The 23,969-nt window shown below is 43.0% G+C and overlaps 4 protein-coding genes across 22 annotated transcripts in view; 2 read left to right on the plus strand and 2 right to left on the minus strand.

Moving 5' to 3' along the window:
* Positions 1–1,083: 1,083 nt before the first annotated feature.
* rab23 (RAB23, member RAS oncogene family) lies at positions 1,084–6,246 on the plus strand. The gene is made up of 7 exons (XM_056435968.1): positions 1,084–1,422; positions 3,799–4,030; positions 4,457–4,542; positions 4,775–4,931; positions 5,037–5,119; positions 5,201–5,293; positions 5,387–6,246. The coding sequence occupies exons 2-7, from the start codon at positions 3,876–3,878 to the stop codon at positions 5,518–5,520; spliced, it is 708 nt and encodes a 235-aa protein (XP_056291943.1). The 5' UTR covers positions 1,084–1,422; positions 3,799–3,875; the 3' UTR covers positions 5,521–6,246.
* A 1,331-nt stretch (positions 6,247–7,577) lies between these two features.
* Positions 7,578–10,040, minus strand: bag2 (BCL2 associated athanogene 2). Its single transcript, XM_056435967.1, has 3 exons — positions 9,760–10,040; positions 9,365–9,474; positions 7,578–8,589 (listed from the first exon to the last, which is right to left on the minus strand). Exons 1-3 carry the CDS (start codon positions 10,011–10,013, stop codon positions 8,195–8,197), a joined length of 759 nt encoding a protein of 252 aa, XP_056291942.1. The 5' UTR covers positions 10,014–10,040; the 3' UTR covers positions 7,578–8,194.
* A 1,070-nt stretch (positions 10,041–11,110) lies between these two features.
* On the minus strand, positions 11,111–19,689 carry znf451 (zinc finger protein 451). 4 transcript variants are annotated; one of them, XM_056435931.1, is made up of 13 exons: positions 19,608–19,689; positions 17,845–17,905; positions 17,395–17,478; positions 17,194–17,307; positions 15,528–15,639; positions 15,090–15,240; positions 14,353–14,479; positions 14,056–14,215; positions 13,779–13,926; positions 12,199–13,676; positions 12,049–12,120; positions 11,803–11,868; positions 11,111–11,254 (listed from the first exon to the last, which is right to left on the minus strand). In XM_056435931.1, exons 2-13 carry the CDS (start codon positions 17,899–17,901, stop codon positions 11,214–11,216), a joined length of 2,610 nt encoding a protein of 869 aa, XP_056291906.1. In that variant the 5' UTR covers positions 17,902–17,905; positions 19,608–19,689; the 3' UTR covers positions 11,111–11,213. The 4 variants fall into 4 exon arrangements, with proteins under 4 accessions (XP_056291906.1, XP_056291903.1, XP_056291905.1 ...); XM_056435928.1 differs by having other exon boundaries at positions 12,049–13,676; XM_056435930.1 differs by lacking the exon at positions 19,608–19,689 and having other exon boundaries at positions 12,049–13,676; positions 17,845–18,240.
* Positions 19,690–21,257: 1,568 nt separating this feature from the next.
* dst (dystonin) overlaps positions 21,258–23,969 on the plus strand; it is a 103,945-nt gene continuing 101,233 nt past the window's right edge. For all 16 annotated transcript variants that reach the window (XM_056435906.1, XM_056435911.1, XM_056435907.1 and 13 more), the window contains exons 1-2: positions 21,258–21,452; positions 21,775–21,806. In XM_056435906.1, coding sequence (XP_056291881.1) covers positions 21,272–21,452; positions 21,775–21,806 — 213 coding nt within the window. In that variant the 5' untranslated portion in view covers positions 21,258–21,271. The remainder of the gene's footprint in view (positions 21,453–21,774; positions 21,807–23,969) is intronic.

Genomic DNA, 23,969 nt, shown 5'->3' on the forward strand with positions numbered 1-23,969 from the left:
ATAAAATAAAATAAAATAACTCCACAATGTTGTATGATAATCATCCACCAGTCATGTCGTCGAATGTTTAAATTAAATCATGGTTTATACATTGTGTTATTTTTATGGCTCTTTTGTTTCTCCGTCGACTTGGAACAGGTACTTTTGGGGGCATTTGTACAACCTAACAAACAATCAATATACATTATACTGAAAGAACTGCAGCAGGGAGCCGCCAGAGATAAGAGGCAATATTATGAAGTAACTCGCTAGAAAAGTAATTGTACTAAGTACTTAAGTAGGCTAATGTACTTTACTTAGATACCTGCTACTGTAGATAAATATACCAGTATCGTATTTGTGGTATATCGTATTTATGGTATTATATTGAATTCTGTTATCGGGTATCATGATATTTATGGCAGGTGTCGTATAGAAGTTTTACTTTTAGGATCGTGACAACCAGGTAGAGGAAGGAACAGACACATGGAACAGACTCATGGAACAGAATCATGGAACAGACTCATGGAACAGAATCATGGAACAGAATCATGGAACAGAATCATGGAACAGAATCATGGAACAGACTCAAAGATCAGCAGAGCACACAAGTCAAAAAAAGGAAGTTGATTCATGACTTTAACCATATTATATATAATGACAATGTAAAGTTGTTATTACTATTATTAGGGCCCGATCACTGAATTATTCATAGGACCTTTTTACTTTAAATGTTTGTTATTATTAAGATTTGAGGCCAGAACAATCAAAAGACAGTAGATGTAAAAGCTTTGAGGTGTCATCAAACAACGTGGAAGTGGTGTGACGACAACAACAAAAAGTCACCTGCACCCGTAACTGTAACACTGTATCAACTACTCTCATTCTAGAATATAACAATGCAATGTGTTATGCATTAATGTATCAGTATTGATAACATGTATCAATTAGTATCTTTAGTGTAAGAGGGTGAATCACAGCTCATACCAGATGGTGGCGGTAATGCAACATGTTGTTGTTTGCCATCCGCCAGAAAAGCCGTAGAAGAAGACGCTCTTGACACCGCTGCTTAGCAACACACATTAGCCAGCTAGCCTGGTTAGAGGCTCTCACGCACAGCAGCGCAGTTAGCTGGACCGAAGGCGATGCGTTTTCATCCCGTAAATGTCACGGATTTTATTTAGTAGTAAATGTGGCCTGCCGCCGTGACGCGGAGTACGTTTAGTCCGTGCAGTCATACGCAATATATCATTTTCGGGCGGAGCAGGAGGTCCCCTTTCTCCTGGACGAGTGGCTAACCGTAGCTCGGTAACCTTAGTTAGCATCGGAGTCACTGGCGTCTCGCCGCGGAGGAAGGCTGGCGGTATGTGATTGTGGGTTAACTGTCTGGTTAGCTCGTCTTATGTTGGCGGACACTGGATGAGTTGGACAGTTGTTGTCAAGGTAAGTTTGCATCCTTACTCACCAGCCCAGCCTCAGCTTCAGGCTTTTTTGCAGCTGTTGCTACCTGGAGCCTCTCGTGTCAGCTATTCAACAAGTCCTGGCCGAGGCAAGGGATTCTGATTTGAGGGAATAAAGCAGAATACAAGTTTCCTACATTATTAATTCCCCTCACAGAATTCGGAAATACCGCCTGCAGCGACAATAAAACTAAACAGAAAGGAGTAGCTAGTTACGTCATACGGCATTATAATATGTTTTATTCTCATTGTGCTCTAACATAATGGCTTTTCTCTGGTCCGCCTTTAGGCCCGATTTAAGTAATCGTGAGTCTGTGAAGATGAGGGGAGGGGAGGTGTATTACCTTTTTATATATGCTTCTCAGAGTTCATTTATATGTGCATTGTAATGCAAAGGGTAGTGGAGTGGAGGCATGTCTTTCAGATTATGTCGTGTCTTCAAAACATGTCCAGGAAGGATGGGGTAAAAGTCTCATGTAGATGAATGTGACAACAAGAAGACACCCACTAAAGATCGAAGAGTTGTCTGTGGCGTTATGGAAAATCACTTGTTTGAATGTCTTATTGATGTTTATTATATTGTCATTTTCAGCTGGTGCTCTCAGGTCAGATTTTTTTTCTTTTTTCTAAATATAACCATACTTTATGGGGTCAAATTGACCCGAAGGCAACACAAGGGTTAAAAAAATATTACATTTGTAAATCAGTGATAGAGAATACATTATCGTCACTACTTAATTGCCTTTTATTTATTTTAACAGTATGATATTTTATATTTAATTGTCAATTATTGTGTGCAAATTACCTTTCTAAAACTAGTGTTTATTTCTCCAGCTGGTGCTGTCCTGTGTTCTAAAGGGGCAGACACGAAGCAGCAGCCTCTGGAGAGAGCAGAGCTTTATAACTCCTGACTTTGACTCAAGTTTCCGGGAGCCTAAATCAAAAGCTGAAACAACACATCTAAAACTATTACAACTGCGAATGCATAACTTGGCTTGAAAATAAAATGTCCTCGAAAGAAGAGGGTCTTAAATCCTCACTTCACTTCATCAGATACATTTAAGAGATTCCACGGGTGAAATATAATCCCAAGTATACTTTTTAGCTGTTTATTTTAAGCCATGCTTTGCATGCATGTTCTAACAACTGCTGCGTCATATAGCTCAATCATAGTTGATAAATAATATTGTTGACTGCAATACATATGGTGACTCAAATCCAGACAAGCTGTTGGACACAACGCAGTCACAGAGCTGGTTGAACAGCTTTCCCACAATACTGTTGAGCACTGAGCAGCTCCACGCAGACCTGGGAAGACCCAGTTGCTACGCGGCGCCTGCTGCTCTCGGCGCTAATGGAAGATAAACACAGTCGCTGCAAACGCATTACGAGTAACATGTACGCACGTTGATTCAGTGGGTGCATAGTGCACACACGTGACAGTTCAAAGAATAACTCTCGTCGCTGTGTGTATATAAAGCCCCTCATTAGAGTGCACTCTCTCACCCTCAGCAAATGTAAGAAGCAATTGCTGAGCTGTGGTTATTTTAATATGTTTGCCATCTGTATATAAAAAGCGTCATTGAAAAAGATTCAGACACAGTTTTTGCAGCCCTACTAACTCGTGATGTAATTGTTTCTTCTGAATTTTGGGTTGTACTGGGCAAGAAACAGCTTACGTTTCATGTTATTGACAGATCGGTCTGATTGGTCTGCTAATATGTCTTCAAATAAAAGTTGATTAGTTACCACCTTTATCTAACTCATTTATTCTGAATAACCTGGAGCTGGAAAAAGAATGCTGGGATGCTTTCTTATTCTTAATCACGTTGGAGAATAGGAACGCACGTGTAGTCGCATCATAGCATTCATATGTTTCATTGGCAAATCACTGTTACATTGGTTCAGTTTGCTGTTGAATTAAAGCTACAGCATCTGATGCAATGAAGTAGTGTGATGATAACTGTTTCTCTGATCATGGAAAGTAGATTATTTAAATGTATAGAGAAAATAAAGCTCACATTGGAATCCAAACTCAGTCTTCATTGTGGCCAAAGTCACATCTTTGAGAGTTTTGTGTCTAAACTCTGTGTTGTTGTTTTTATTATAGGCTAAGTATTTCTTTTACAGAATGCAGAACGTTTCTGATTATAAACTATCGTGGTTTCAGTAAATCAAGAATATAACTCACGATGATGCTTGAAGTGAAGGACACCCTGTCCCTCAGACGGAGCTTCTCACGTGACCCAGCTGTGAAACCACGAGGAGATTTGACTTGTTTCGGTTCCGCTGGATGTGTTTGACTTGCAGCATCTAAATCCGTGAATACAGTAACGTTGGGTTTGCTTTATCCTTTCAGTCGGTGTTTGTGTTTGTGTCGCATCGCTGAAACGACCCATCCGGTGTAACCGAGGAAACCAACCAGACGTCGCCGCCATGTTGGAGGAGGACATGGAAGTGGCCATCAAGGTGGTTGTGGTCGGCAACGGGGCTGTTGGCAAGTCCAGTATGATCCAACGGTACTGCAAGGGCGTCTTCACGAAGGACTACAAGAAGACCATTGGAGTGGACTTCCTGGAAAGGCAGATAGTGTAAGGAACTTGTTTCTTAGAGGTTCCTCTTTCAATATAATGCCAACATTGTATCGTATCCTTATTGCCTGCTGTTGATCTGCACTTCACACATTTCATTTACTTACACGACACACATACACACACACTTCATTTTCATTTACACTGCACACATACACACACTTTGCATTTTGCACACTGTCTATATTTAATATTTTTATATTTAATTTAATTTGTCATTAGTGTATTGTGTATTTTGTATGCATATATGTTTTATTTTATATTTTACTTTGTATACTTCTTGTCTACATCTTTATCTTTTATCCCTGTTTTTTATATTTTATTTTTTATTCTTGTGTGTTTAGTTTATTGGTGCTGCTACTGTTATGACAAATTTCCCCTTGGGGATTAATAAAGTATCTATCTATCTATCTGTCATCGTTTTAGCGTTAATGACGAAGAGGTCCGACTAATGCTGTGGGACACCGCTGGGCAGGAGGAGTTTGACGCTATTACTAAGGCCTACTACCGTGGTAAGACCCCACCCCTGTGACACCCCTGTGACAGATATAGCACAGCTGCATTGGGTCACTGCCCCCCCCCCTGATTGCAGAGGTTAAGAGTAGATTTGAGGGTTTACTGGCAGCCCAGAGCACAAGCACTGGAACACACAGCTGCTCCAACAGCATGCCTTTGAGCACAAATCATTTGAAAGAATCAAAAGCTTGAGAACCCAAACTGCTGGCGTGTTATCTCGCATTCCAGGTGCCCAAGCATGCGTGCTCGTCTTCTCCACCACCGACAGGGAGTCGTTTCAGGCCATCGACAGCTGGAGGGAGAAGGTGGAGGCAGAGGTCGGAGATATTCCCACTGTGCTCGTGCAGAACAAAATCGACCTCCTGGAAGAGACCGTGATAAAAAAGCAAGCGGTCGTTTCTTTAATGCGACAATCGCACTCGAGCAGCAAAACAATCGCACGTTCGGGACAAATGGAAATGATTGTGATTTGTTTGGTCTTGCGTTGCAGCGAGGAGGCAGAAGGTCTGGCTAAAAGGCTCAAGCTGAGGTTTTACCGCGCTTCAGTAAAAGAGGACCTTAATGTCACTGAAGGTTTGCACAACGAGTCTAATATGCAATTGAAACCGTCTCATTCTGGGTTGTACTGGTTTTATATCTCTGCTTTCTTTTTAGTGTTTAAGTACTTGGCTGAGAAGTATCTTCAGCGACTCAAACAGCAGACGGCAGAAGAGACGGAGGTGCTCCATACGACAAGCAATAAAATAGGTAAGCGGTTTTTCTCTAAATAATTTATTTTAATGCTACATTTTAAGTTGTAGTACCACAGGGACATGACTCATACATTGTGTTTCCCTCAAGGTGTTTTTAATACCACGAGTAGTAATGTTTGCAACCAGAGCTCCAGCAACGGCAGAGAAATCATCACTTTGCGACCCAACAAACAAAGAACCAAGAAGAGTAAAAATCCTTTTGGCAGCTGCAGCCTCCTGTAGATGACACAGAATGTCCTTTTAGTGGCTGGCCGATGTTTCTACCACTAATTGGTCATTGTTGTATTTTGTGGAGGTAGCCACATTTAGAAACCAAAGCACGGACCGCCTGGGAAATACTACTTTATTAACCTGATGTTTAATCTGTGTCCTAAATCGTTTCCCCACATTGATGGTTGAATTTCCTATGATTCATTCTTGGATCTCCATTAATGATCTGCACACACAACCTGTCCGTGCGGTTGCCTTAAGTAACAGCAACAGCTGCAGCTGCAGTGCATGTACGGATGAGCGATGGCTCGACATGCAACCCTCCCGTTAGAACATGGAACAGCAAAGGTTGCACTCTGTGGAAACTCCTAAATAGGATGTTTACAATCACCCATTCTTGTGTTTGACATTTGAACTGTGCAGTATGTTTGCATGTATTTTAGAAGATACACAGCTAATTTTGCACCATATTTTTTCCGTCAGCATAACATGGTTCAATCTATACTGTTTATTGTAGACAAAACACTCTCAAATCTAGAGTTTATTCTCTGTACAGAAGTATTTTTGTATGAATCAAAACAGTGTCGAGTGATATTTTCACAAGAATGTTGACGTTGTGCCAAATGTCCTCTTTCTGAGCTGTAGTTCTACTGCAGTGATATGGATGTAACATGAAATTGATGGAATGTGTGTTTCTGTATAACCAAATATCAATCAAACATTAAATAGTCCTCTATATGTCTGCTTACACTCCAGTTATCCACAGATTTGTTAATCACGTTCTCCGACTTTCACAGAGTTTTGGACTTTGAGGTCAAACTTGAACTGAAGTCCCCATCAGCTCTCGCACTATGCTTTTGATTGCAGTTGTTTACATTTGACATACTCAATGTGATTTTCTTTAACTCTGGTACAGCTTTGAGGAACTCATTGGTAATCCTTGGAGTAAATACGTTTCAGTATCTATGTACTCGGTTGAGGATTTTCACGATATTTCTAACATTGTAAACACTGAACATGGGCAATATTCTGTTTTCATGTCTTATTTTGACTTCTAATCAATTTCTATTTTGCAAACCTCATTCATATCGATAGTGTCTGTCCATGTGGTGTGGAGCCTTGAGCTTGTGTGTGCCTGAATATGCAAGAAAATTCACAACATGAAAGTACTGTAAAAGATCCCCCAGATAGATGAATGCTTAGTTCTGAATACAGCTGTGTGTGACTGCATTACGCCTTTTTACAAATCTGTACAGACGGCAATTGGAGATATGGAAAGTTCTCAACATGTCCTAATTGGTAGTTACACTTCTAGCTATTCTACATTCAATCACAATGTGTAGGACATCTGGGAGTTCATGTTTATGCACGCCTTTTGTAATTTATTTCTGGGAAACATTTCCCAGATTCAAATTAACTATATTGTGAAAATCCCAACAGGTGCTTGAAATGTGTTCCAGTTATACCATTGCTACTTAGAGTGCACATTTCAGGCTTTTTCATGTGGTTGTCTGTAAACAGTGCTGTGTTGAAGAAAAAAACAATGGTGGCATAACTGTAATGCATGCAAGCCTTTTGTCCACGTCAGTGAATGTCCAACCTGAGTTGCCTCACTGCTTTGACCTCCTTTACTTGTCCACCAGTATGCATTTTAATCTCTACTCTTGCTGTTTGTTTTTTAAAATTGACTGCACAGTAAATCTGTAAATATACGTCATTATTTCCCAAACTCCTCTCATTTGCAACATTGTGTTTTTCAATTTTCCTTTTTGCCTGAATGGACTACCATACTTGTGTGCTGTCACTCAGGTGTTGTGATGATCTTTGTGTCTTACCGTTACTCTTTCACTCATCAGTTTCACACATGCCCTCTAAGACTGACGGACCACTCACAACCACATGGCTGAACAGGCATCACTACTCAGTGTGCCGCTGCAGTGTGCTTCTGATGGTTTTTTTTTGGGGGGGGGGGGGGGGTTGATGGTAATCTGACATAAATAAAACTCTACTTTTTCTTGAGCATCCAGTGTTTTCTTGAGCATCCAGCATGTAATTTCAAATGACCAAAATTGCCAATAAAATCGTTTAATAATACAAAAAATGCAACTTCATATAGCAAATGAGTGTTATGGCAAATATGATAAAGATATATGTAATTAATCTATAGACTGAACTGAATAATCTGCGTCATCGACTGTTTTTATTTATTTATCAAAGCTTTGCCACAAAATCGAACATCAAAACTGCTTTTTGCAAATATGAACTCCAATCCCCGGCTTAATGTGCCGAGTGTTGCCTTCACACAACGAGGTGGTGTATGCAGTGCACATCAAAACCCTTAGCAAGTGCCCGATTTAAAACGTGAGAATGAAACAGAAGGAAAAATGAACTTCAAAGTGACATCACTTCCAATGGAGCACTCTGCCACTGTGTCTTTTCTGTCTTACTTCAGTGCCTTTGTGAACACACGTTGGATAAACAATCCATTTAAAGGATAGAAGGTGTTAAAATGTGATTCTGACCAGAAGTTATGGAGAATGAGGGCATCTGCTGTGCATGTTAGGCCCGATAGTTCAGTATCATTTCATCATTGTCTCAAAGGGACTGGTCCTATAAACGTGAGGACATGATTACAGCAGTTCTCGTTGAGGTTAGTGGCTTTATGACACATGTAATGTGACACATCTTATTGACTGCCATTGGTTTTGGGGTCCTCCAGTTTTTGGTGATCCATAATCTTGATGTTGTTCTCGGCATTTTCAACGTTCCTCACCAAAGTCTCCAGCCTGCGCTTGATCTTCTTCTGGTCCTCCAGAGCACAGTTGATCACCAAGGCCTGAAACTTCTGGTCAATGGGGATGAGCGTGGCCTCGGTCACACAGGCGGCGTGCACGGACAGCAGCTGCTGCCGGCCAGCGGCCATGTCGTCCAGTAACTTCTTCACAATCGCATCGATTACAGATGTGGCCTTGTGCAACGCCTCTTCCTGCTGGGAGTTTCTGATAACGCCAACAGAGACCTCCACAGACAGCGTCCGGCCCATGAGACGGTTTGCTGTTAAACTCAACTCTTCTCTCTCCCCTGGAAAGTAGAAAACAAGAAAGAAACCAATGCTGCGCCTTTAATTAAAGAGCAAAATACACAGGACACAATAATAGAGCATCTACATACTGGTTTAAATCTTTGCCTCTCCTCATCCACCACGCATTATAAACACCTATACCTCAGGTGTGATTACATTAATATATGGTGGCTCCAGCCCAAATGTGATGCAATGTAATCCGACAGGAGGGGCCTGTTAAGACATTCACGTTTTAAAACTGTCAGAAAGGTGTTGACATGTTGTATTTATGAATTAGATTATATTGTGGTCTTTATTATTGTATTATTTATTCTTTTGTTCAGCAGGTGAACAAAATAAAGTTAAAAGGGTGGTCATTCTGGCATTGGAATGCACCAGATGACATCATGCCCAACCCCCTTTATGGACAGTACAGTATGCTGTAGCTATGCATGTTGACTACCGTCTGGGTGTACGGTGGATCATATGAGAAATGAACTACTGTGTGATCATTTGAAGTTAATTACCCTTTATGTATACCATATACAAATATCACGTATGGGAGTAAAATAAACTAATAGTTTTGGACTCTCTCTTCTCTTGGGTGGGGTGTTTCTTCTGAAATCTCCTGAGGTTCCTGAACCACACCTTCCGACTACAATGCCGCTTTCAGGGCATAATAACCTCATTGGATCACAATGTCACAGTGAAATCAGAGCTAATGCTGCTCAGGGAATAAACGGCGCACCGGGCTATGTAGCGGGTTCTCCTCCCCAGAATAAAGTCGCGTCTCACCCGCAGAGATGTTCCGCAGCTCCTGTCCGTGCTGTATGGACTGAATCATTTCCAGGATGAAGTCCCTCTCCAGCTCCATGGCCGACGCGGTTTCGCGTAAAGCCTCCACCCTGACGGACACCAACACATCACGTGAGCACTCATACTCACGACCCTTTCTGCGGGGAACCACCAGGCCGCGGTGGAGGCGCGATGGCCATCAACAGCACACAAGTTACCAGAAGTTTATGCTGCACCCATTTGTGGTCGTTTTTCACCAACCGTTTTAATCATCGTCTGCGTTATTTGTCCTCGTTAAAATGACATTTCTATATCACATGAATCATAAAAACACAACGTACATGAGCACGATGCTGCTTTACGCGCACGCGCCAGGTCCGTTGCTTATACCGCACCTCATTTCCAGCTGATCCAAACTTTCCAGGAGTTGTCCGGAGCGGTCCGCCATGGACATCGTCCTGCTGAACTTGCTGCTCATCGCGTCGCTCATTTTCGCCTGGATCTTAGCTTGAGCCATGAGTGAGAATGATTGGGTTATGTTGATGATTTTTACGCTGATCTGTGCCGGGGAGGAATCCTCGTGTGCGCTCCGCACTGCGCGCTGTCCAGCTGACTGCAGCAGCGCTCCAGAGGGAACATGTCCTAACATGGGCTGCGACTTCCTTCCTCCGGCCCAACAGAAGATTCTCGAGCAGCCCTGGACAGTTTCCCAAAACCAGGTCCGAGGACCCCTTCAGGTCCGGGCGTAGCTCTCGCGGGTCCCCATATATGCTTGGATTAGACTGTAATTGCAGTCCCTTTTTCTTTGTGTACATATATAACAGTTTTGATATTTTTGTATTCAAGAAATATCTGAATGAGGTTTTCTTTTTGTACTAGCATTTTAGGGATCTTGGTGGAATTTTTTTTTACCTGGTTAATGTTTAACAGCTGGCAAATATAAGAACAGCTGTCAGGGCAAAGGCACCTGACCTGCATGTAATGTACTGATAGTCTGCCGTGTGGTGCACTGTGTGGGCATGAAGCTGGTCATCTGTCAGCCTAGTTACTTTTAGTTGCAGGTCTAAATTCGCAGCACATTTCTGCAGTGAAGATTTCCATCAATGACTAGAACATGATCAAAGAATTTATTTTATGAATACTCAAACTAGCAAGAATTACAAATTATGCAACACAGTGACTAAGAGGGGGAGAAGAAGCAAAACAAGCATTTTAAATACGTCTATATCCCAATTACAAAAGCAGCAACATATAAAACACATCTGAATGTTAGGCCGTAGTGTGCGTCCTCTTCAAAGGGAACCTGTCAATCACCTACTCATGATTTTGAAGAGAACAATGAGGAAACTAACAGAGTCAAAGAGTTGCTGACAGAACAGCAGCTGCCGTTGATCAGGACTTCAAAACTAATATCCTCTTGAATAAAGATCAGGAATTACATGGATGCGCTGAAACTTTTAGACATACAAAGGTTGGCCCTGCCCCCTACGATAACTAGACGCTGGATTTCAGGTCTGCAATGAAAACCAAGACTGCAATTGGATATGCAGTGTCACAAGTTCAGCTTCGGCATGTTTGCAGTGTCATCGGAAACACCTCAGCACATGGGTCGACACGTGTTCGCAACAGAGGAGAGAAATCCAGAGCCACAGACCAACCTGCTCCTCGGATCTGGGTGCTTCGCTGGTATTGATTTGTTATGTCATCACAGTGATACATTTACAAATAATTAAAAAACAAAAGAGACAAATGGCAACTATTTATTTCACATATGTTGAACACAAATACCTGGTACAAAACATCTCAGTCTGATAAACATTTGGGTCACAAAACAACAACAAAAAAATCCTCAAAACTCCAGAAGACTTCTTTTAAGAGCTTCGTCCAACTCTGTGAAAGAGAAGCAGAATATAAAAAAGGATCCTAGTTACAGGATGTCAAAATGAAACACTGCAAATCACAGCACCAGCATAACTATCCTGGGAAAAGATACATTTAGCTCATCATTTTGTGATACGCCTTTCCTTCACACGTCCACGTCATTGAAAGGTTTTGATCCGTCTTTTAGAGCACGCTTGTGTTTAGAATGTAAATCCCCGAAACGCTCAAAGACTAAACTTAATGTCTTTAGTTCATCATTGACAAGTACATTTTAGACAACTGGAACCTGACCTATGACATATTGAGCTTCAAACATTGACAACCATAGAAAATATATTGAAGCTTTGAATTGTCTCCGACTGTATTAAATATAATACTTTTTCGGGAAACTGAAGTTGCTGCAAAAACTGCCAGCATACAAGGAGTTCACGAGACTAAGTTCCCAGCAGTAAAATGTAATCAATGTGAAAATACTGTCGGTACACAGTCGTAACCCTGAAGCTGCAGTGCGTGATACACCGTGGACATTACATGCCCCGCCAGACGGACACACATACCTGTTGACTCTCTTTCGTCTTCTGCACTCAGGGACGGTTCACAGTTCATCTCATCATCCGATTCATCTGAAGGAGATCAAAACAAATGAGCGGCTGATATATTGTAGGTTGATAAAAACAAACAAACACAACTGTGATGTTATACAACTCTTGTGTTTATGGAAAGGAAAGCTGTGCAATTTGCTCGTTATCCATGTTTCGATGTGGCGTGACTGACACACTGGTTATATATGTGTTATTGCCTACTTTCACATGCTTCACTCTCTTTGTTGGTCTGATCCATGTTCAGGCACTTCTCCAACGTTTCATCTTCAACGTCTGAAATGACAATACAAAACCAGATTAAATGCTGCATACAAACATGAATATAAATGTAAATAAAAGTAACTGATTCACCATCGGCGTCTGGTGAGATCTCCATACTCGGCACGTTGGCGGCTTCTTTCCCACTGCAGGTCCTGGAGCTCATGCAAGGTTCCAGTGCACAGTGTCGGGAGTGATGGTGTGTATGGAAACTTGGTACACTCGCGAAACTCTCCTGGCAAGCTTTGCATTCTACGCCGAAGGTCTTGCCCGAGTTGGAGGCCGCGTGCTTCGTGTGGATGTGAGTCTTCATCTGTGCAAAGGACGGCACCGATGCGTCACAGTGAGCGCACACGTATTGGCATTTCCCTCCGGCGGACAGATTCCTCATGCATTGTGTGTACGTCGCTTTCATCTCCACTTTCCTCTTTTCTGAACCCATGCATGGACATGTGAGCCGACCGCTGCTTTCCACAACCGCCGGCTGAACCACCTCAGCATCATCCATGCAGTAGTAGTCTTTACTGTGAAGACTCTTGTAGTGCTCCACAAACTCGCCCTCGGATTCAAACAGCATGCTGTCGCAGAGGCCGCAGAAGTAGGAGCTCTCTATCTGCCCGCTGTGCTCACTCACACAGTGTCTGCGTACAGTGGACTCTTTAAAGAACTTCTGGGGACAGTGGCCACAGATGAATCTCTGAAAGCTGTGATTGCTCACTTCCCTGCAGTGCTCGCGGACGTCCGCTTCAGAGCCAAAGATGTCCTCGCACATCCTGCACATCCAAGTCGGCTTCGCTCTGACGGATGTCTCCAGTGTGCTCGGCTGCATCGCGGCCTTGGAGGACGAACGAGGGGCGGCCGCTCTGCTGGTGGACGGCTCGGCATCGATGACTTTGGCGAGCTCCTCGGCCACTTCCTGTTCAGTCAAGTAGGTGTGTCCGCTGTGGGCTTCCGTCACGTGCGACAGGATGTCTTCATACCGAGGCATTTCCAGTTTGCACTTGCGGCAGTAGTAGAGGTAGTTGGAGAGATGAGCTCCCCCGTGGAAGCGACTCATATGCAGGCGGGTGATTGAGGACTCCCCCATGTGTTTGCCACACACTGCACATTGATGGAAAATTTGGTTCACAGCCAAGAGATGGTTGGTGGCTGTGGCCTCCTCTGAGAAGCGTAAACCACACTCGCAGACCCATGCCGTCACAGAGTTTCTGCTGGCGCTGCCATTCACACTCAGCCTCTTCCGTTTGGAAGACAATTCTTCACCGTCCCGCTCCTGGCTTCGTTTTTGAAAAGGCGTTTCCCGGCCAGTGGATTGTCTTTCCCTCTGGGTCTCTCTGGCCCTCTGGGTGTGGCGACTTTGCTCAAACCTGCAGTGCTGGAGGAGGGCTTTCGCCATCGTTTGGTTGACCTCCACGTCATGCTGGGTCGATTCTTTGTGCTTCTCAATTTCAGCTTGGCTGTGGAAGATTAGACAGCAAAGGGAGCACTGCCCTCGCACTTGCATCCGTTTCATTACCTGCACTACTGTGGTCTCAGCCTTGGCCACCGCGCAGCCCTGTCTGCAGTGCACACTAAAAAAGAAGGAAGACAAGGAGAAAGGAAAAAAATCAGTTGGACAACATGTAATATCAAAAGACAAACAACTGCACTGAATAAGTCGTAATTCAACTTACTTAAAGTGAGCTTGAGCTACCTGATGCGAGATCAGTACTTTGTGACATAAAGAGCATCGGACGTTGAATGTTACATCCTTGCACAATGTGATGAGATGATTCTTCACATATTGTGAGACAGGAACTGGCAGTGCTCTTCCTCTGGTCTCTTTAACAAGAGGAGAAAGTAAAAGGTACATGTTATCTTGCTCATATAATACCCCGTGCACCTTCAAGACACAACTGAGGTTGTAATGAATGACATTTAGAAATTAAAAAAACATTCAATAAACCTTACCGTTCATAGAGAGGGACTCTGTGAAGTGGTTTTTGGCCGACATGTGCTGAAGACACTCATCTCGGAGGTTGAAGAGGAAGTAGCAGGCCGGACAGGCAAAGCACACAATCCACTGATACGTCTGTGAGATGCTGTGACCATCAGCAGCGGATGACGACACCTACTGATCCCAAAAATGTGTTCTCAAAATAATGAATTAACTACTGTCGATCAACATCAAATACGCATTTCAAACACTTATTAATTAATAATTCAAAGAGCAGGAGTTTTTCACAACAGTCCGAAAAGTGCGTGAACCTTAGACTCGAGATGTTTCCTCCATGCTTCTTCGGTCTCAAAATGATGACCACAGGCAACGCAGGCAAAGAACTCTGATGGACATCCTTTGAGATTGATGGTTGGGTCACAAGGGGAGTGATCAAACCTACACACACAAGATATTTTATTCCATTAAGTGCCATATTTTTACTCTGGGAATTGGTTCCAAACAGTGTTTGAAGTGGGCCACTACTCACGTACGACAGTACGTATTACTCTTTGGTGTATTACTTTCTCTTCTCACAACCTCTTTTCTGCCATGTGAGACTGAGGTTGCTGTAACTTATTGATACAATGTCCACATCCTTTTTGTAAAGTAGATTAATAAGTGAACCGTTTAAAAAAAAACATTTCTTTCATTCGGAAACAATTTTAAAGAGTGAAACATCAATTTTTCTGAGTCTGCTTTTTTAAATTGACATGACAGGATCTGAGAGCGAAGACCTTTCCAGAAGACTTGCATGTTCAGAAAAAGGCTCCGATATGTGTAAATAACAAAACATGTATTAAACTACAGCATGGTTTGCCTTTAAGCTTTTTTATAAGCTATTAAGTATATAATAAACTTTGAAGTTTTTGTGGGGGTGGACCCCAAAACATAATAACACTTAGTATCTTATATTCACTGTAGGACATTTAGGATTTAGAATCATTTCCCACTTCAAGCACTGTTGAAAAGGTGTGACACCCACACAGAAAAGAACAGAGAGGATCACCTTTTTAAGTGGCCTTCAAGGAGCGGTGTATTTTCAAAGACTCGACCACAGTTGATCACAGGACAAGAATGTCTAGTTGAATTGTTTCTGGGCAAAGAAGCAGGTATGCGTCTTCTTCCAAAGCCAGTACGGATCACTCCAGGTTTACTACCTAAATAAAACACAAAGATAGGGTATGAAAAGCGGACACGACTGAGTGCTGTGGTATTGGCATGCCTGAATCTCTTGAGACAAAAATACATTCGTCATCCCTGTGAAGAAAGTGGACCCTTGTAGCAGCACAGCAGAGGATACTGGTGGAACAAATACAACAGGACATGACAGAAACGTGCTTCAAAAGTTTCTCTGCTTGCTTGAATCAACTCTAACAGCGACCGATCATCACTGACATTGTCACTTGTCAATCTAACATCTTTCTGATCCAGATTAAAAATGTACCTGGCATCTTTAACCACATGTCCACACAGTGCTTTGCTTCCTGATTAGTTCCATTTGGAGAACTAAAGGCCAACTTCTGCCGTCCATGAGCTTTTTGCAAGATTTGCTTCTCCTGAAAAAGAGACAAAAAAAGAGATGAAAGATACCTGAACAAATTCTGCATCTTTTAGATAGATAGAATAGCACGGCAGGTCAAAAGGGAATTTAAATAATAAAGGAAATGAAAATGAAATAAATAATACAAATGCAAATGGAAAGTGTATATAAAGTATACACTTGCATTATAGGACGGATAGACAGTTTAGTAGTTTAATGTTAACACATGTTTTGATGCTTTATGGAGTTTCACCTTTGTTCATTCTAGTGAGTTATTTGCTTTCTGTGCATTCTGACCACAGGGTGGCACTATTGCTGCTATATCTTACTGTAATTGAACCAGTACACTATTATACACTATATACCAGGGGTCAGCAACCCTGAATAGTTGCTCCCCGGATGCTTCAAAGCAGCCCACAGCTCCTAGAATACCAAGAATGGTTTAAATGCAATAACTTATTATTTTAATGAAATAAATAGGCCATGTCCACACTACTACGTAAACATTTTTAAAAACGTGTATCTTGCTATGTTTACACTGAGCGTCTTCACTTTGCCGGAGTTTTAAACGAGAGCACCGAGGAGGGAGGAGTTGTGAAACGCTCCCAAGGACGGACACCTTTCCACTAACGGACTCCTTAATGTCTCACGAGCTGCCACAGAACCAGCCGCAGTAGTGGAGTTTGGAGACTTCGGGAGAGAACATTGTATTTGCTCCGTTTGCTGCAGCAGGTAAGAAATCGCTCCTCTTCCCTCGCCTGCAGCTTGATGCTGTTCAGCAAATGCTTTGTGCTCATTCACATATGAAGCATACATGGAAGCCAGCATCGTTGCCAGTGAAAGCAAATTAATACGCCCACGCAGAATTAAACTCTATTTTCTCCGTGACTTTAAAATATATATATTTTAATCCATTGACAGTTTACCGAGGGCGGGGCTCTGTACATCATGATGAGCTACCTGCAGGGTGTGACGCATATTTTAGTTAAACAAATATTACATTTGTTATTTTCAGTAACACAGTAATAGCTCAAACTCAAAGATAAGAGGTGTTCCCTTTGAATGATTGTCCACTGGGCAAAACCTAAATAAATATATATATATATATATGTATATATATTCTTTTTTTGTCAAAGCCTCAGGGAGGCTAAAGAGCCGCATGCGGCTCCGGAGCCGTGGGTTGCCGACCCCTGCACTATACCAACACAACACAGAAAAAGGTCCACTGACCATTTAAAATAGAATAAATCCTAATATATACTTGTCAATGAGGTTTTGCTCATACTTAAGATAGTTTGTGATTTTCTTTAAGTGTCATTGTGACAGTTGGTCGGTCTGAAGTTTGGGTCCAATCCGGACATCCCTCCCCTAAGGCCTTAAACCCTGAAGCCCAAGGGACTTATTGACGTAACTTGGTAAATGATTGAGTGTGAGAAACTGTAGGGGCTTGAAATTATGTAAATTACAAACAAAACCTTGACAGACCTCCAAACATGTGATAGCTTGATTACAGTCTAGCAGGCAACAAATGCCGGCAGCGGCAGCTCACATAATATTGAAGCAAACTTACCTTGAACTCTCTACATTTATCTGATCTTTCCTTTTTCTCTTGGGCCACCTGGTGTGCTAGCCTGTCCAATGTAGATGCAACATGCACTTCATGGCGGGTGATTTTATCTTCAATCTACAGCGGAATAAAAGGCAGCGCAAAGTTTCAGAAAACTTTAGATTGACACTATATAGTAAAAAGGTGTTCCATTCAGCCACTTACCGTGCCTGGGAAAGTTGAACACCCCTCATCCTCATTATCACTCAGCAGATCAATACATTCTAATACTGCTTGGACAGGGCCCTCCTGAAGCAAGTACAAGACACCATGTCATTCAGTATTATAAAACAAAAATGCATTTATAAGATTCAAAGACGTCCGCAAACCCCTGAACAATGTAAAAATGTAAGCATGCCCATGAAAACAGAGGTGCTCCAAGTCTGAATCAAAGCTAGTCATACAATAGATGGAGCAGCAGCATTGTTCAGCGAATCAAACATGATACATATATGAATTAAATAAAATATCAGTCTAATTATCAGGCTAGATCAAGAGGTAATTGCACAAGTAGTCATCTCAATGTCAAAAGATAAAAAGTTAAGAAATGCAACTGTCATTTCAGCCTTTGAATCTAATAATTTATTCAAAAGATAAAGTGCACACATAACTTACTGATACAAACTCCACTTCTTCCGCCTCATCGTTGGATGCTTTAGTTGGAGAAGACATTTATCTGAAGGGGAAAAAGAAGTTTAACTTTTGAAGCTGCAGCCCTAATTTTGGTTTGACTGTAAAGGGAAGGGATGTGTTTTAGCTCGTTCCCCAAAGGCACTCAAGTGTCAGTAACAGTAATGCATACATCCAACTGCAGCTAGAGCGTTAGGCCGGGTGAGATCACTCAAAATGAGGACATAAATCCGTTAATGTTTTCTGAATACGCCTCTCAAGATTCAAGATTCAAGATTCAAGATGTTTTATTTGTCACATACACACACAGGGTGTGCAGTGAAATGAAAGTGGCAATGCTCAGCAGGAATGTGCAAGGGCAACAAGTACACACTATTTACAATAAAAACAACACAATATTTACAGTGTGTGTGTGTGTGTGTGTGTGTGTGTGTGTGTGCAGAGAGGGCAGTTGTGTGGGTCTGGTGGGGTCGGGTTCACAGTCCTGATGGCCTGAGGAAAGAAACTCCGTCTCAGTCTCTCTGTTCTTGCAGCGTGACTACGGAGGCGCCTGCCTGACGCAGCAGCTGAAACAGTCTGTTGTTGGGGTGGTGAGGATCCTTCATGTCCTGCCGGCTCTGGTTCTGCACCTCCTGGTGTACAAGTCCTGCAGGGTGGGAGTGTAGTTCCAATAGTGCGTTCAGGCACTACTCTCTAGCCTTCCTGTCCTGAGTGCCAAACCAGGCTGTGATGCTTCCTGTCAGCTCTCTAGCTCCAGAGTAGAAGGACTGAAGGATCCTCAGCTGCCTGAGGTGGTGGTCTGCCTTGCCTTTCTCCCAGAGTGTCTGTGTTGACCATGTCAGATCCTCGACCATGTGATCTGTGTGGACTCCCAGCACAGTAGTCCGTGGTGAGTACGTCCTCTGTTGTTGTACCCTCCTAAAGTCCACAAGTCTATGAGTCTATGATTTATTTAAGTCTATGATTTATTTAACCGCTTCACCGGGGCAGCTGACTCACACCGAGCAGACGGTGCCATTATTGGTTGCTCAAATATCGATTATTAAATTGTTGTAAACCACACCAGATGGCAGGTTTGATACACATCAACCGTTCAGGAAACTTCGCGTCGACGTGAGGCTTGCGTACAGTAACGAACATGTGACTTATTCCGGCGTAATGCAGAACAGTGTTTGATTAGTCGATACAACCACTCTAACATGGGGCGTCACTTCTTCCTCTGGTGCCCACCAGAGTGCTTCTATTTAGTGCTGCCACTGATGGGTTTGGAAGCTCAATTTCAGCGGCTTATGCATTAAAATCCCAGTGTTGTTGCAGTACAGGCTCCGGCCACTAGAACCCCGAGCAGCACTGAGCGATGAGCTGCTGAGCAGCACTCCACCTGCCGAGCGAGGAAGAAATGAAGCGCCACAGTGGAGTTTTCGAACGATGTAAATCAAAAGGAACACACACTTACAAACAATGCGAAGTTCAACTGCCTTGCGGTGTTTGTTTTTTTACATCGCTATACTCTTCTGTTAAGCTAATTCATTTGCCGCGGTGGTTGCTTCCAACGACTATCCAGGACGATGCCGAGCGTCCAGACTCCCTGTAAACTAGCGTTAGCACTCTGACGTTGGCGCGTGCAACATATTAACCTCGCTAAACCAGCGCAGAGCCACGTTACACACGCTGAAGTCGGTTTGGGTTAACGTCAATCAAATGGTTGAAATCAAAAAGTGAATGACGCTGAGCATGACACTACCTACCGCGTATTATGTTGTCTCTTCGGTTGACAGATTGGTAACTGTTAGCTTGCGACAACTTCGACAATCAATTCAACGGAGTCTGGTCTGGACGTCACGTGTAACTGAAGCGCTCCTTTTCTACGCGGGGTGTGCCGTACGGACGGGGTTACTGGTTGGTCCTAAGGAACAAATACGTGAACAATCTCCGCCCGTCTGATTTTACCGCGTCCGGTTTTAAGTGTAGCTGTTGCCAACAGTCACAGTATTAATATTTTAGTTGAGAATACCGTAATGACTGTACACAGGTTATTATTACAGGAACTGTAACTTCTATGCTGGAGTAATGGTTATGTGCACACGTGGTTTAAAAAAATAATGTTTATACATTCATTCATTTTGATTATGTGGACATCACGTTTTGTAAAGTTGTAAAGATATACCTTAAACACTACATCCAGGTGACTATTCAGAAGTTTTCAAGCAATCAAAGCCTCTTTTATTTAGTGTTTCCCTTCTTTTGGACTCAGATGTATATGAAATTACCACGAAAATGCGAATATACAAATGATAATAGCATTCATGACTATGACTAGCGTTCATCTCAGAAGACATGCATCATACATGTGTTGCAAATAATTGATTAGTTAAAATATTGATTGGTTTATTTCTTAACTGCATTGGTTTATACTATATATATTTGCACATGTGATACATACTGAATATATGCTCTTGCATTCATACATGAATAATATACAACATCCATTAAACACATGCTGACATACAGAATCCTGCATGTGGTTACTATGAAAATGTCTCCTATGGGAATGACATACATTATTTTAGATTGACTAATGCTATGAGTCAACATGCAGTGTAAAATAATAACCATACAAACATTCAGATCATGTATATGTTATATATGCTGTTTATAACAACTGTATATCATTTCATCATGTCAAATATATATATATATATTGACATATGCAATGATGTATTGGTGTATTGCATATATTGACTTGCAAGCAGTGTGACCTTTGCATATTTTGTGAACACATGTAGAAATATACTATCATGTCATAGTCTGGGATTTTTTGTGTGGGTGCAGAATTGCGAATACAATTTGTGTTTCTTCCCACTTTGTTTAAAAGAGTATTTCATCTGACTGAAGAAAATACGTTTTCAATGATATCAGTCCATCAATAAATTACATAACCAATGTTGGATGATTAGAGTTGGTCCCTATCTATTTTTCTCCCTCATCTTGAAAGTGTTTATCGCAACTGCCTCGTTTCAGTGGCTGTCGGTACAACAGCGTACATTTCACTAAGTCTCCCGGAAATGTATTAGTCCCCGATACTAATATTATGAATATGATAGCATGTATATCCTGTGGCTGCCGACTCTGCAGCAGATTACTGCGATGCTCCGCTCAATCTGCTGACTCCCTTCCCCTGTTAGAAAATAAATAAATAAATACAACTTGCGTCTCTGCTGAGTCATGCACACTACCTCACAATAATGATACAAATAGTCTGGGCTGACCACTTTGAACTGCGATTTGCTGCGCGATGTTTCACGTGTGTCAGTCAGGGTCTTTATTCTCATCCTGAGCTTCCAGCAACACATCGGCAGAAGAGGAATCAGCTGTCTGAGGCTGCGGGGTCTGTCCTACATCTCGTTTTATCATGATTGCTGCGGCGTTTTTGGTGCTGTTGAGGCCGTACAGTATCCAGTGTGTGCTGCTGTTACTGCTGCTGTTGCTCGGGACTATTGCGACTGTTTTGTTTTTCTACTGCTGGCATCGCAGGCTTCGTGATGGGAAACATCCAATAAAATCCATGCTCTCCGGGCGCACCAGGAGCCGCGGTGAGTGTAGCGCAGGCCGGCCGCATCTCCTCATCCTGATAACTCATCGTTTACGTGTTCTGGATGTACTCGTGGCCGGGTTGATCCATTCTAGCAAGCAGCAAAGTTTACCTTTAGCATGTCTGCGGTATGGGCTGTATAGGAGAACACACACTCATCTCATATGGGAGGGTGTTGTGGATTAGTTTGTAGCCTAGCCTAAAATGTCTGGAATTATTGCTAATTGATAAATGTCTATTGTTGATATCGCACATGTCTTAGGCTACTTCGTGGTAAATGTAAACTCCATATCTCATTCTAACATCTGTTATCTCTCTTGTAGTGGGCCTCCGATCACATCATTTTCGATCAGAGGTAGGATGAACTTTTTTAATTATGGGAGACTTCTGTAATATCCAACAGCAAGGAGACGTCAGGGGTTAAATGTGTGGAAGCCTTGTGTAGCCTATATGCTGCATCCGCTCCTCAAGAATAACATGAGAAATGCTTCACCTAAAAGCCCGTGTCTTTGGAGTTTTTAAAGAACTGCATGACTATTTTAAGGACCATGATGTGCGCAATGCGCATGTGTTATCAATAAATAATATTGGGGATTTTGCTGTTTCATTCTTTCAGAAGGGTTGAGATTCAGTCCAGTGTATTCTTAGAAACACATGTTAAAACGGAAGTTTAAGTGAGCAGAGAGAAACCCACTTTTTGTAATACAAATGTATCAGTTGTATGCCCACATGCGTCAATGGAGCTTCAGTCGCTCTGTTTCCGTTTTACGCATTTTGCTTTCAAAATAAAACCACAACAATTCAAGTCTTGTAAAAATGCATTAAACAGTTTATACACTGCCAAATTGGCATCTCTAATTTAAAAATGTTATATATCTTGTCAAAAGCTGTCTTAGTAGACATACTTCCTGTGGTTCACTAATTAATCTTCTTGGCATATATATGGTAATAATGTTTCAGTTGTTCAAACTGCAATACAAAAGGGACAAGTGAAAAAGAAAAAAGGCACCTCTTAATAAACTATTAGCAAACTGTTAGGACTGAGTGGTGTCTGAACCCAAAATGCAGTACTCCGAAGGCAGGGAATGAGGTAATGCCTAACGAGGCGTTTTAATGTCCAAACAGGCAAATAGATGTATATCTCTATATATCTATAAATATACCTGAATCCATAAAACTCACAGGCTGTTGTTAAGCATACGTATTCAGGTAGATATATAAGATATAAACGATACTTAGGGGCATTCGGAAGAGTAGTCAGAGTCCAGGCAGGGGGTCGTGGCACGGCAGGTCTGGAGTGGAAAAAAGGTGTCAGAAGGAATGCAGCAAAGCACTGAAAACAGCTCTACAAAGTACGGATAGCAACAATGTAGCTCAAAGCCTCTCCTGGTACTTGCCAGGTGAGTCTATGGGATGATCTGGCGAGGAGCAGGAGTGAAGACCGGGTTCTTGTAGTCTCTGGCGTTGATTTGTAACTGAGAGCAGGTGTGCAGTGCCAACGCCCAGTCAGCTCGTCACCAGGGAGGAAGGCTCAGATGAGCCTGAGTGTTTAAATGGTAACGTGTGGACGGCGCAGTGGATAGCGCACAGGAACTCCAGCAGCAGAACGCAGAGGTGGCGGGTTCGAACCCCGTGGCGGGTTCGAAACCGTAACAGGACCCCCCCCTCTACGGGAGACCCCTGGCGACCCTCCAGGTGCATCAGGATGATCCCTGTAGAACTCTCGCAGGAGCTCAGGACTCATGATGAGGCCCCGGGAGACCCAACTGCGCTCCTCAGGTCCATACCCCTCCCAGTCGACCAGGTATTGGTACCCACGACCACAACGGCGCACTCGCATTAGCCGCCGCACCGTCCACTGAGGATGCCCATCGACCATCTGTGGTGGAGGGGGAGCAAGGGGTGGAGGTGTCAAGGGACATGAAGACATGGGTTTTATCTTGGAGACATGGAATACTGGGTGGACCCGCTTCATGGAGGAAGGGAGCTGGAGATGCACAGCAACAGGATTGATGATACGCTCAATCCTGAAAGGTCCCAGGAACCGGGGCGCCAGCTTCCGGGACTCCACTTGTAGTGGCAAGTCAGCTGACGAGAGATACACCTGCTGACCCACCCTGTACTGCGGGGCCTTGGTGCGCCGACGGTTGGCCCCTCGGCAAGCACGGGTGTTTGACCTTAGTAGGGCTGCACGGACAGTCCTCCATATTCTCCGGCATCGTTGTAGGTGGGCTTGCACCGAGGGGACGGCAACCTCCGTCTCCTGGGCCGGAAACAGGGGAGGCTGGTATCCCAGTGAGCACTCAAAGGGTGACATACCAGTGGCCTCACAGACAAGGGTATTCATCGAGTACTCCACCCACGGCAGGTCCTTACTCCAGGATGACGGATGAAGAGCAGAAACGCATCGGAGGGCTGTCTCCATGTTCTGATTGGCCCGCTCCGCCTGTCCATTTGTCTGCGGGTGATACCCGGAGGAGAGACTGATGGTGGCGCCAATGCCCCTACAGAAAGCCTT

This window comes from Pseudoliparis swirei, chromosome 17 (assembly GCF_029220125.1).
Source record: "Pseudoliparis swirei isolate HS2019 ecotype Mariana Trench chromosome 17, NWPU_hadal_v1, whole genome shotgun sequence".
Lineage (NCBI taxonomy): Eukaryota > Metazoa > Chordata > Actinopteri > Perciformes > Liparidae > Pseudoliparis > Pseudoliparis swirei.

Excerpts from the sequence above, each read along its gene's own strand:
- znf451 (XM_056435928.1), bottom strand. The coding sequence starts at position 17,901 with ATGTCTTCTCCAACTAAAGCATCCAACGATGAGGCGGAAGAAGTGGAG. Across the intron at positions 17,479-17,844 it reads AAGAAGTGGAGTTTGTATCA|GAGGGCCCTGTCCAAGCAGT; the intron begins GTAAGTTATGTG and ends TACTTGCTTCAG. Across the intron at positions 11,869-12,048 it reads AGAGAGTGAAGCATGTGAAA|ATGAATCGGATGATGAGATG; the intron begins GTAGGCAATAAC and ends GATCTCCTTCAG.
- bag2 (XM_056435967.1), bottom strand. The coding sequence starts at position 10,013 with ATGTTAGGACATGTTCCCTCTGGAGCGCTGCTGCAGTCAGCTGGACAG. Across the intron at positions 9,475-9,759 it reads TTGGATCAGCTGGAAATGAG|GGTGGAGGCTTTACGCGAAA; the intron begins GTGCGGTATAAG and ends GGTGTCCGTCAG. Across the intron at positions 8,590-9,364 it reads GCTGCGGAACATCTCTGCGG|GGGAGAGAGAAGAGTTGAGT; the intron begins GTGAGACGCGAC and ends TCTACTTTCCAG.
- rab23 (XM_056435968.1), top strand. The coding sequence starts at position 3,876 with ATGTTGGAGGAGGACATGGAAGTGGCCATCAAGGTGGTTGTGGTCGGC. Across the intron at positions 4,543-4,774 it reads TACTAAGGCCTACTACCGTG|GTGCCCAAGCATGCGTGCTC; the intron begins GTAAGACCCCAC and ends CTCGCATTCCAG. Across the intron at positions 4,932-5,036 it reads GAAGAGACCGTGATAAAAAA|CGAGGAGGCAGAAGGTCTGG; the intron begins GCAAGCGGTCGT and ends CTTGCGTTGCAG.